General features: G+C 41.0%; 2 protein-coding genes across 10 annotated transcripts in view; both read left to right on the forward strand.

The window, feature by feature from the left end:
• RAB3IP (RAB3A interacting protein) overlaps positions 1-3,233 on the forward strand; it is a 28,362-nt gene extending 25,129 nt beyond the window's left edge. For all 6 annotated transcript variants that reach the window (XM_015856066.3, XM_085536759.1, XM_085536744.1 and 3 more), the window contains 3 exons: positions 809-908; positions 1,007-1,076; positions 2,860-3,233. In XM_015856066.3, coding sequence (XP_015711552.1) covers positions 809-908; positions 1,007-1,076; positions 2,860-2,942 — 253 coding nt within the window. In that variant the 3' untranslated portion in view covers positions 2,943-3,233. The remainder of the gene's footprint in view (positions 1-808; positions 909-1,006; positions 1,077-2,859) is intronic.
• A 2,179-nt stretch (positions 3,234-5,412) lies between these two features.
• MYRFL (myelin regulatory factor like) overlaps positions 5,413-12,177 on the forward strand; it is a 34,875-nt gene continuing 28,110 nt past the window's right edge. For 3 of the 4 annotated variants that reach the window (XR_014942302.1, XM_015856012.3, XM_015856023.3), the window contains exons 1-2: positions 5,413-5,604; positions 10,539-10,629. Coding sequence is in view for 2 of the 4 variants with exons in the window: in XM_015856012.3 (XP_015711498.1) it covers positions 5,559-5,604; positions 10,539-10,629 (137 nt within the window). In the remaining 2 variants the exon portion in view is untranslated. The remainder of the gene's footprint in view (positions 5,605-10,538; positions 10,630-12,177) is intronic. The other variant, XM_085536730.1, reaches the window with a different exon arrangement.

Consider the following 12,177-nt stretch of genomic DNA (forward strand, 5'->3'; position numbering starts at 1 on the left):
AAGCCAGTTCATCTGGGATGCTGTGATATAGAAATTCCAAATCAAATTCCTGCTGTGTTGACATTTATTAAGACAGTATTAATAGCAGCTTCCTCTTCAAGAGAGATGTAAAACTTATTTTCTAAATAATACTGGAAGAGTTATGTGGAATTGAAGAATTTCTGACTACTGACCTTCCTTTGTTATTGTATTATCATACGTGAACAGTATTATTTGCAGTACACCAGGAAAAAGTAAACATAATTATTTTGCCATCACTTTCTGTCATGGTAATGGAAGGAGTTATTACAGGCAACCTGTTTTCCTTCACCTCAAGTTCTTTTATACTCTGCATGTAAAAATGTGAATTCACTTTGGGCGTAAATACAAAGCTGATCTTAGAATGCATCTGACAGAGGCTTTGTGCATTGACTGTTATTCTTTGGGGCTCGTGTTGTTTTTTTTCTTGGTATGCCTTTTAAATGTTGGGATCTGCTGATCATTCAAACAACTCTTATTCCACATATAGAGTTAAAGAATTCCTGCTGTTCCAGACTTGTCAGACTTGAGGCCATGAATGTGAAAGTGCCTGACCAATGCTGATAAAAGATATAAAAATGGGAATATAGTATGATGTGCTAATGTTGGAACAAAATTTGTCCTGGTCATGCTGGAGTAGTTGATGACATCATTTTGTAAGCTTCAGTTATTAAGGCAGAGTTGAGTACCTATGCAGATAGGAAGTAATTACATTAACACCTGTGTATGTTTAGAGTGTGAGATACTAATGTCAGATTTGTTTATTAAATTATGCAAACTTGTTTTATAGGAAATGTGCTTTGAGCGGACAAAGCAAGTCATGCAAGCATAGAATCAAATTAGGAGATTCGAGCAGTTACTACTACATTTCTCCATTTTGTCGGTACAGGGTAAGCAAATTTACCACGATTTCATTTTATGTAGTGTTTTTTTTTTTCTACCATCATTCAAAATGATATTAACCACAATTATTTTATGTGGGTTTCAGATAACTTCTGTGTGCAACTTCTTTACGTATATCCGATACATCCAGCAAGGACTGTTGAAGCAGCAAGATGGTGAGTAACAAATTGCATTTGGGGTATATGAATCATAGAATGCTTGGGTTGGAAGGGACCTCAGGGATCATGAAGCTCCAACCCCACTGTCACATGCATGGCCACCAACCTCCAGATCTGGTACTAGACCAGGCTGCCCAGGGCCCCATCCAACCTGGCCTTGAACACCTCCAGGGATGGGGCATCCCCAGCCTCTCTGGGCAGCTGTGCCAGCACCTCACCACTCCCTCTGTAAGGAACTTACCCCTGATACCCAACCTAAGTCTTCCCTCCCTCAACTTAAAACCATATCCCTTTGTCTTGCCAGTAACTACCCTTGTAAAGAGTTCACTCCCCTCTTATTTCTAGGCCTCCTTTAGGTACTGGAAGGCTGTAGTGAGGTCACCCCATGCCCTTTCCTTCTCCAGGCCAGCTCCCCCAGCCTGTCTTTGTGAGGGATGTGAAGAAAATACACGTATAGTGTATGTGCCTAAAATTTGCAGATGATAGTCATTGTGGGATTTTGGTGAATTTTCAGTAAAGTAATAAAGAAATGGTGCTTTTCTGTCCATCTTCATATGAAAATTCAAGACAAATTCTGTGATGAGGGGAGTTATGATTATTTTCTACAAAGCATTTAAAATGAAGTATGGCAAAGTATGGAAATACTTGTGATCTTTCCACATCATCTTAGCCTTCCAGTTCCATTGTTTTCAGGCTTTAACAACAAAACAAGTTCCATTTTATTATTATTTTTTATTCTAACACATGGAATAACCAGCAATGTCATTTTAATAAAGAAAAATTCTACATTTGTTAGACACCTCAAAAAATCTTATGCTGGTTTGACCTGGGCAATTCTTAATGTGTAGACACATCTTTTCTTATTTCATGCACTGAAAATTCAGGCAACCCTTCTTTGTCAGATGGTTGTGCAGGTAGAACTGATTAAAAAACAAACAAAAAAACAACCCTAAAACATTAAACCAGACTGTAATTTTATTTGAATGCAGCTGAAAAACAAGCATTTAATCTTCAGTGTAGCATTGCAAGCTTTCTTGATGAGGGCTCTGTGTACGAATGTATTAGCTAGTGTAAGGCATGATTTTTTTTTCCCACTGTTCTCCCCCTCAGCAGAAGGGAAAGGTGATTTTACTTCTGTTGCTATTCTTCCTCCCCAGTTACCTGGTTGCTTTGTTCCTGTCAGAACAGCATATCCAACAGCTGCCTATTTAGACTCTTATCTTGGCAGTAAATCAGAAATTTGCTTAAGTGTGTGTGCAATTTGGTTTCAGTAAGTCCATATAAAAGATGGTTGTGCAAACACTGCTCATCCATGTTACTTAATTCTGAATTTGAAAAGTAGACTGCGTGTCAGAATTGAGGTTGTTCTTCATTTGCTATTATCGCTCTAAAAGTAGAAATCATAATGATTTGATAGCGTTTAAACAATAAATTTAGCTAAAATTTTCTGCCTAGGTAAAAGAATAAAACTAAGGGGCCTTCAATTTTTACTTATCTGACAAATTCTACTTTCTCTTTGCAGTCTTTTATACAGAAAATGAGTCAGTAAGCAGAAGAGTTCAATTAAGAAACTGTAATTAATTGAAACTGAAAGCACTGATGCATTTCTTTTCCCAGGTTAGATAAAAACATCAGCATTTAGAAGAATAAATTAAAATGTAGTGTATTTTACTATGACCATTTTCTAGAATTTTCAAACTATTTTTTTCCCTAAAAGCCAAGCACCAAGAGCTCGCACAGCTGAATTCATTGCATCCAGTGGTATTTCTGTCTTTTTCAGTGGATCAGATGTTCTGGGAAGTTATGCAGCTGAGAAGAGAGATGTCACTAGCAAAACTTGGCTATTACAAGGAAGAACTCTAAATCTTTTTACTCTTGGGCATGCATGAACTTCATGTAAGATACACAACTCTAAAATTGCTGAATCTTTTTTGTCACTTGATATTTATTTCCACAAAGTGGGTCCAAGATCTTTCTCCTTTGGCAGATTGCACTAAGAAGTACTGTGATTGTTTTAAACTGACCTATGCTGTATATGTGTCCATATAATACCTAGTTGAACAAATGTGGTAAGCACTTGCAGGTGTATTAGTGATTGTAGTTTACATTTACAAACAAGACTTCTGATTAAATAAACGTTGGTCTGAAGCAGCATCTCTTGTCTGTTCTTTGTGAAGCAGAGTGATGTGAACCTGCCTGAGAAGCTGAGCAATTTCAGACTGGAAACCAAGATGGTTTTGTGGTGAGGGAATGAATGCCTGATGTGGTGTACTGTTAAGATGCATGTATGCATCATCTGTGTGTGTGTGTGTGTATGTGTGTGCTAATCCAGTTAACAATTAGAAGGTCTTGATATTCTTTTAAATGCTGCATTCCTGTATTTTTCATTTCCAAGTGATACAAGGAACTGTATGCTGCAAACATTTATGCTGTCAACAGCATAATAAATCTGTCTTTCTCTTTAAAGAGGAGTGCTTTTCAGACATCAAGGAACAATAAGATAACCTTGGACACTCTTTGGGTCTTTCTTTGGTTAGAAATCTACCTGAGCCCTCTGTGACTACTAAAAACCTTTTTTCTTTTTGGCTTTAATGCCTTTATATATGAATCTTTCTACTTTTCTTTTGCAGTTTTGTTCCCATTGTTTTATAAATCAATTTCCCACAGCCCTCCTTACATCTGCAAAATATCCATTGCATGATTTAAAAAAAATTTTTTTTTAACATGTTGATTGTAGTTTGCTGGTAATGTTAGTGGCTTTTTCACACACACAGCTTGCTCCAGAGACAGCCTGAAAATGGATCATGGCTTTTTAAGGAAGATACGTTCTTTGTTCAGGTGCTACTCCTTTTTCCCCAGTTAACAGTGTAAGCTGAAGGCAGAAAATTCAATAGGATATGTGGAACACAGTTGTGGATGTATAGTATTGTGGTGGTTTCACACTGGCTCAGCAGTACTGTGTTGGTCTTGTTCTCCCTTCTCATAAGGATAGGGGGGAGGAAATAGAATGGAGAAAAGCTTGTGAGTTGAGATGTGGGCAGGGACATAGCTCACCAGTTACCCTAGTGGGCAAAACAAAATTGATGTAAGGGAGGTTAATATGATTTTTTTTGCATACTCAAACAGAGTAAAGCAATGAGAACTAAAAGCAAACTAAAACCACCTTCCTGTCATCCACCTCTTTTGCGTTCTCCCCGAGCAGAGCAGGGGAACGGGCACTGTGATTTAATCAGAGCAGCTCAGGCTGCTCCAACAGCCCCACTGCGGACAGAGCTCTTCACACAGACCACCCCTTTTAAGGCCCCAGTTACCAAAACCTTACCACATTAACCCGATGCATGGAGATTTGCTATGTAAAAGACCTAGAAAAAACACTGGAGTCCTGACTGTGACAGCCATTTATCAATCACAGGTACTGATAAAGCAGTGGCAGATAAAGTTTCTGCTGCAGAACGGAAGAGTTCTCACTGCAGCTGCTAGAGGAAGGTGTTATTTCTTATTTCAGTTGAGCTAAGGAAGTCTGGTTTTACTCTGTCTAAGAAAACAAATTGTATTTATTACTGTTATGTTAGGCTTATAAATGCATCCTGAAGGATTGTTAATCCTTGGTTAACATCATGAAAGCAAACTGTTTCCGGGATTAGCTAACAGTAGTTAAATTATAGCTCATAGCTGCTGCTGTTCTGACTTAGTAATCCTTTACAAGTGTTGCTCATTAAAGCAAAGAGATTTTCCTTTTTCCTATGTAATAGTGTCAAGACAAAAGGTATCTAAAGTTTATTACGCAGAGACTATCTTCATGTATTGGAACTACAAAGGACTAGATCCAACTGGGATGGAGGGAAACGAGTCCTGCTGTTAGCTTTGAGCACCCTAGTTGAATTTTCACTTTCCCATAGGTTTGCCTGGGACTGACGGACTAATCGGTAGTTTAAATTCCTTTCAATAATGTGATTCTTCTCCATAATCTGCTCTGCAAGATGAAACTGTTCTTAAAGCCATTGGGTAGCCTGGCGCTCAGCTGCTCAGGTGGGATGTAGTGCATATGGCGAAGCTGCTCCTGCAGCCAGTGGAGCTGTTGGTCTTTCACCAGGAGTTGTAATTGTATCACCCGTGTGAAAGTACAGAGACAAGATAAGTAATTTTTATTGCCGCATTTTTTGCGCATGTGTAATTGTGATCAGTACTGGGACCAAAGGTCCCTCAAACAAGAGCATTGAGCGCAGTGAACTGAGGAAAGCACATCGCCTTCATCTTGCCTCAGACGTCGTTCCAAACTCTTTACGTGTAGCAGGGTTGAAGTATTTTCCTGACGCTGGTATGAAGGAACAGGAGCAGCTGGGATGAAGTCAGCTGAAAGCTCTGCTGGAAGCACGATGTGCTCCTTCGCACGTTCCTGATCGCCTGGGAGGGGACGGCGTGTTTCCTCTGCAGGACGCTGCTGGCAGCAGGAAAGTAAAGGACCTCCAGTGGCTCGTCATGGATGTGGTGGGAGAAAATGAAGCCTTACAGCAGTTCTTCGAAGGTAAGAGCTTAGCTTAGTTTTAAAAGTCTCAACAATCTATTATGGCAGCAAAAGTACACGGATTGCTTGAGATGAATTGAAGAAGAAAGGAGGAAGACAGAAGGCCCCCGAACAAAAGCTCTGTTTACACAAAGCAATCATGTAATGTGATCCTGGAATGAAACAGCGCCAGCGGTAGAGATGCACTGCAGTGCGTTCTTCCTTTGGGGAGAGCAGGAAAAGGAAGAAGTTGGCTCTGGCTGAGCCCACGGGAGGGACAGTGCTGGTGACTGCTGGGAGGAAAATGGGGAACGGGCAGAGGGCTCCTGGCAACTTCTTGCTTCTGAAGTCCCAATGACCTTCATGAGGTTGGGGAGCACCCTCCTTGCTGCTGCTCATCCTGTCGGGTTAAAGATGGTTGTCCTTTCCACTCCTATACCTGATTATAATTGCCATTATTTTGTCTTTGGCTGGGATCTGTCCTGCCTTTTCCCCCAAGACATTTCCCGCTCAGACAAGTCTTTTGTCTTTCTGCTACCACAAATGATTTCTACTAGACTCCTTGATCAAACTGCTTTGCTCAGACCCTGCCATAATGTAATTAAAAATTTTATGCATCTTTTTTACTTTCTAACTCTTTCCTTGCTGCAGAGTTCACCTTGAATTTTTTTTGCCATGTTAACTCTGCAATTCCATATTTCTGTATTCTTTTTTTCATTCTATTATTTGTCCAGGCATTTGTCCAGACTAATTTAACTGCAGAGCGCAGCTGGGGAGAACATCTGCATAGGGAGGAGAGAGAAGGAGAAGCTCTGTCAGTTCCATCAAGTAAAAGGAAAGATGAAACATCTTGAAAGGTTTTGGTCCTTTACTAAACACGCATTTCTGCTGTGCCACACTAGTATATGGGAAGGGCCTCATTTGAAGCATGATTTGCATTCCTTTGAAGCAGGCCTTAGCTCCACCGAACCTGCTTAGCGCTACAGCTGGTGGTTTGGCTTGTGTGTTTGTTTTGACAGTCATTTGTATAATCAATTTGCCTTTATGTTATTGAGAGAGGACAGTCTGGAGTTCTCGAGAAAAAGGACATAATTAAATAGCTGTTTTCCTATCAATACCTACTTTCAGTATTCAGTAGACAGATTAGATATGACTCTGACTGGGACTTGACCCTGGATTTTTCTTACTGAAGTAAATGGCTTTTCTCTTCTGGTATGCTTGTTGTTTTCTGCCTAATTTCATTCCTTTCACACTGGATACTTCAGTTTTGACCTAAAACTCTTCTGTTGTTTCTATTAAAATTAATACTTATTAAAATGTTTGGATTCTTGACTCCATAACTCCCTGTTTGCCAAGGAGAGTGTCTGCCCCTCCATAGCAGAGCAATCTCTTACTGCTGACGTTATCATTAGGCTGAGACACTCAGTGAAGGCCAAACTAATTACACTGTTAAATTTAGCCTTTTTTTTTTTTTTTTTATTGCTGGAAGACATTGGTGTCTGAGATGCGTGTGTTTGGCCTCAGTGCCCTTTGCTATCTGAAGAAGTTTCTTGGTTGTGGAATCACACCCTCTCTTTATAGTCCTTGTCCTGCCTGGATAACACCGAGTATAGTTTGGTGCTCTTGGCAGATGAATGAAGCCACAGAATAAGCATGACTTTAAACATGAAAAAAGAAAAGGCCTCTTCTACTATTTTAAGGATGAGAGATTAAAAACAGGAATTAAAGAGGAATTGTGTACTCACAGTGAGATTACTGGAAAAGGCTGATATTTTGGGGGAGATCTGTTTTTCTTGACACAAGCTCACTCTTTACCTTTTGGAGTGCTGTAGTTTCTCCCACCTCTGAATACCTGCGGTCTGTGGTATGTCCCCACAGGTTGTAGTTCTGCCAGGTAGAAGCTGTTTTTGACCTAAATCCTTTCCTACTTCTTGCTGCCATGTGCCTGAGCTCCATGTCCTTGGCTCTGATTGATGAGCTGCTTCTATCAATGACTCTTGTCTGTTCCAGTCAAAATGAGTGGGGCTATGGCACAACTTAAATAGTGAGCAATACCTGGAGTCCTTTCATGTGAAAGAATTTAAGGAATTATTAATTAGCCCTTAGTGTAAGTCTAACCTCAGTGTAAGCTGGTGAAGTTCTGCTTGACTTCCCACTGAGCTTCTATAGTGGCTCAAAGAGTTTTAGAGGTGAAGTATCTTCAGATGAAGATTAGTTATTAATTCTTAAGAAAACATTTCCTTCAAGTTGCAAGAGTTTGTAGCAAACCTTATGATTTTGTACTCCATAAAACAGGTAATAACTAGCATTGAATGTGTTTTATGTGTCGTTTTTTATATCTCCAGCTTTATTTAAGGATTGTTCCCTGTATACAGGGATACAGATCTTACTACAAATAGCTGGACTCGGCTAGGAACTTCCTGGCATAGCTCTTTTAATGACATGTAATGATCAATTTAGCACTCAGTTTTAGTCAATACTAATTGTTTGAGAGGATATTTTATTGGTTATGGACTGAATTTATTTACACAAACAGCACAAATAACTTGGTTATTTGCTGGCTCCTCTGGAAAGCGGTGGCTGTGGTTTCAACCACATTCATGAGTGTGTTTGACTTTCTCTGAGATGTTTACTCTGAGGAAGACACCAAAAGTACCATCCCCCCCATCCTTTACTTTGCATAAGAATTTACTGGAAAGAAGGCAACTGGTTTCAATGCAGTTGTAGGTAAGGCTTCTACAGGGAAGTGCTGGGAGAATTAATGAGGCAGGTGACTCAGGGATTGAGCCTGGGGCTGCTGGCTTCAGGAGTACATAAAGTGGAGCTCAGGAGCCAGATTACTGGAACTTGGTGGCTGGAGGTTGCCAAAAAGAGAGATGAAGTAGGACAGCGATCAGCATACTGTGGTGCTTGTGGCTGGAAACAGGGAAAGGCTAGGGGAGAATGGGCAGGGAAATGGAAGCCAATGTAGAAGAGAGGCTTTGGATTTCAGATCAAAGGGAAGAGCAACAGAATACTGGTTGGATTGAGAAATGGGCAAAATATGATCCTATGTTGCCTATGACTGCAGGCTGTTCTGCATGCAGCTGTGTATGAAAAAGCTGTGTCACAACACAGCCTTGCTCCTTCATCTTCCCTTGCTCCTCACAGATGACAGCTTACGATACTGTTTATTGAACTGGGTCCCTGGCAATACTCTGCAGTGACAGCACTCGCCCAGGGCATGTTGTAGTGTGGAGTGTGGACTGGGAGCAGAGATCCCCAAGCATGCTGATAAAGGCTGCTGACGTTGCGGGTCCCCTTTTCCATGCACACACACGTGGTTCTTTGCCCTCGTAGTGACTTTGGGTATCTGGCTTGCATGCTACCAGGGTGAAAAAGAGCAGTAAACAAATTCTCAGTCAAGATATCAATGTATTTTATCCCAAAGCCTGTAAGTTTTAGGTGCTTACTGTGATCAAGGTCTGTGAAATGGATGCGTTTTGAATAAGTTTGCATGTGATCCAACAGCTCCTCCTCTGCTGAAACAGATGCCAATGCAAGTACAGGAAAGGAAGTACGTTTAGAAAGAAACATTATTAGAGTTATGCTCTGCAGTGCAGCCAAATGTAGTTTGTTTATTCAGTGGGTTGGTACCATGAAACTCTCATTAGTGGCAGTCTGTCTGCTTGCTGGTGTGCTTCCGTCCTCTGCCAGCATAGATTTAACTCTTTTTTTCCATCCTTCTCCTTCTGCCCATTTAACTGCTATGCACAGCAGAGAGATTAAGAGGGATTGAGGTGTACTGCTGTTGTTGCCATTGCGCTGCAAGAGGCCTACTCTCTCAGCTGTGGGATGCCCATATTGAAGGCCCTGTCCTTTTATGGCCAGAAATCCTTGTTTCCAACCTTGGTCAAAATAAGCAATTCTTGGTTTTGTGGTGCAGGGAAAAACACATTAATTGCAACAGTTTTTTAACTATGCATGAGGGCCAGGTGCCTTGAACAGGCTTTCAAGTCTGAGGAAGGTTGCTGAAGAAAGCCAGAGCTTTGTGTATTTTCAAGCCATTTTTGCTGACAGTGAAGCTCACCACCATTTCAAGACCAGACAGAGACAAGAGCAGAAAGCAGAAGAAACTGTACAACTTCTGCTATGCACCTTGTGTCCCAGGTAGTGGCAGGATGAAGGGGAAGTAGCTGGTGTCAGCTGCTCTGGGCTGAGCCCTGCAGCTCTTGAGCTGCACCACTCTGTCCTGTGCAGCAGTGGAATGGAGTTGGCCAGCTCCGGTAGATGACTGTAGAGAGCAGTAACTTGAACTTCCTTATCTTTCTTTCTGACTGGCCACTCCTGTATTTATAGAAGGCTTGCTGGAAAGGTGGTGAGCCCATGCAGCAGTTTTGTTTGCTTTTGTTTCTTTTTCTGAAGGAGAGTTCCGGCTGACTTGCTTGACTTTATACAAAAGAACTCGTGAATTCCACAGACTTTGCAATCATCAAATCTGTTTATAGCCTTCAGTAACCAAGCAGCAAAGGACAAAGTACTGAACCTTTCTGTTCAGAATGCTAGATCTGTGAGACATCAGAGCTTTGATTTGGTCACCTGTTTCGATCCCGACATAAAGGAGTATGAAGTTATCTTCAAAACCTTATTTTTGTAGTTACAAACAAGGAGCCCCTCCTCCTGCTGTGGTAATTCTGTGAGGCCTTCATGAGCAGCACAAACTGGTGCTGTCATCTTCACCTTCTCTCTTTAACCCTGCATTTCCTGTCATACTTTATCCCCCAGTGGATATGCCCATACTTCCAAATAGAAGTGTGACTTGTCTGTAACACATGAGATGCTCACCTGTGGTAGGACAGGATTGATCTTATTTTCCTTTGTGTGAGATAACGGGCAGCATTCCTTAGTCTGAAGTACTGACAACTGTGTACCAATGTCAAAAACACAGATTCCAAGAGTGACATCTTTGATTGCAGGGCAAGATGTCCACAGAGCCTTGGAAAACCCCACGGTGGATACAAGCATGTTGGAAGAATTCATCAGCAGTGACTTAGAATTCGGAACCTTGTAAGTAATATAGCAACAAATTAAATTGTTTTCGGTGCTGCCCTGGTTAAAATCTGAAAGCAGCAGTCAGACCTGAAATCTCTTAGGTTCAATAGGATTGTGGAGTGCTTATTTCCATACTTGAAACTGCATGAAAGCTGGAAATATAAATAACAGATAGTAATGGAACTGTGTTATTTTGCAGTTCAACAGAACGGATGGTAATGAAGTCTGGGACAATTCACAACTGTTATGCTAATTATGGCATTAAATGCAAAGCTGTTATTTTTTAATGTAACTAAGTGCTAGTTTAGTGCTTATGTGCAGAATAAATGATGTAAACGAGATTAATGTATAATAAATTGAGAGACTAATGTAAACCTCCCAGTCTAAGGGAAACAGGGCTACTGCTTTTATCCTAATGCTCCCTTCAGAGCAGAGAAGTTCACCATTAATCTTTTCTGAGACTTGTTTTCAGAGTTACAAAGGCTACGTAATATAAGGGGTCATGGTTAAGGGTGGAAGGTTATGCAACACAGATCTATCAAAGACTTCAGACCCAAACTGTTCATCTAGACAACTGTCATATGACTGTGGTTAGATTCAAAACACTACAAATGTGCTGATGTTTGCCAAGAGCAAAACAGCAGTGGATGTTTTTATAGGGCAACTAAGCAGCCTGCAGGATTTCTCACTGTGGACACACTTGCCATTGCATGTATTTATTCACAGTAGTCTAAATAGGCTTCTACCTACTCTAAATCATGAATAATGACTTGATTCTTTCTCTGGCCATGGTCATAAAGTAAAAATGCAAGAAAATAATCTGCTCCAAGGCAGTGTTGGAACCTATAGCTCATAACTATGTCTGAAAGGGTTAAGAGCCAATTTCTGAACCTCCATCATTCCTGATGCAATTGAGGATCACTTTATTATGTCCTTTCACTGAATCATAGAATTTAAGGGTTTGAAGGGACCTCTGGAGATGATCCATTCCAACTCCATGCTAAAGCAGGTTCCCTGAGCAGCCAGCAGCACAGCCTCTGCAGCAGTCTGCTGGTGACTTAGGCTGCTCCCACATTCAGCACGGAAGAACTGGTTTTGATGTCGTGTGGGAACACCTTGCTGTGAGCAACTCAGGAGGGATTTGCCTTACCTTAAATCATGGTCTGGTTCCACACTTCTCTCTAAGGAAGTAATCCTTTATGCTGTCTGACAGGAGAAACTCCAGAAGTGAATAATTAAACCAGAGCATATACTACAGCAAATTCTATGGGGGGTATCACAGTATAATCAAATAAATGTGCCAAAGAATAAATAATCAAGAAACATCTTTCAAACCTCAAGCGTGAGAGTGGGGCTGAGCTCTCAGGTATCTGTTGAGCCATAAACAGAGCAAAGCTCCTCATATCAGCTGCAGACAAGGAAGCATTCAATTTCCACCTGTAAATCAAAAGGCAGCTGCACAGTAAAATACCACAGACAAGCTTGTTCTTGTATGGAACAGCATTCCTGAAGTTCTTTAAACTGAGCCAGGAGAGCTTCCCTCACAGAGGGGTGTGAGGGTTC

This window comes from Coturnix japonica, chromosome 1 (assembly GCF_054131305.1).
Source record: "Coturnix japonica strain WE chromosome 1, WE-NBRP24, whole genome shotgun sequence".
NCBI lineage: Eukaryota > Metazoa > Chordata > Aves > Galliformes > Phasianidae > Coturnix > Coturnix japonica.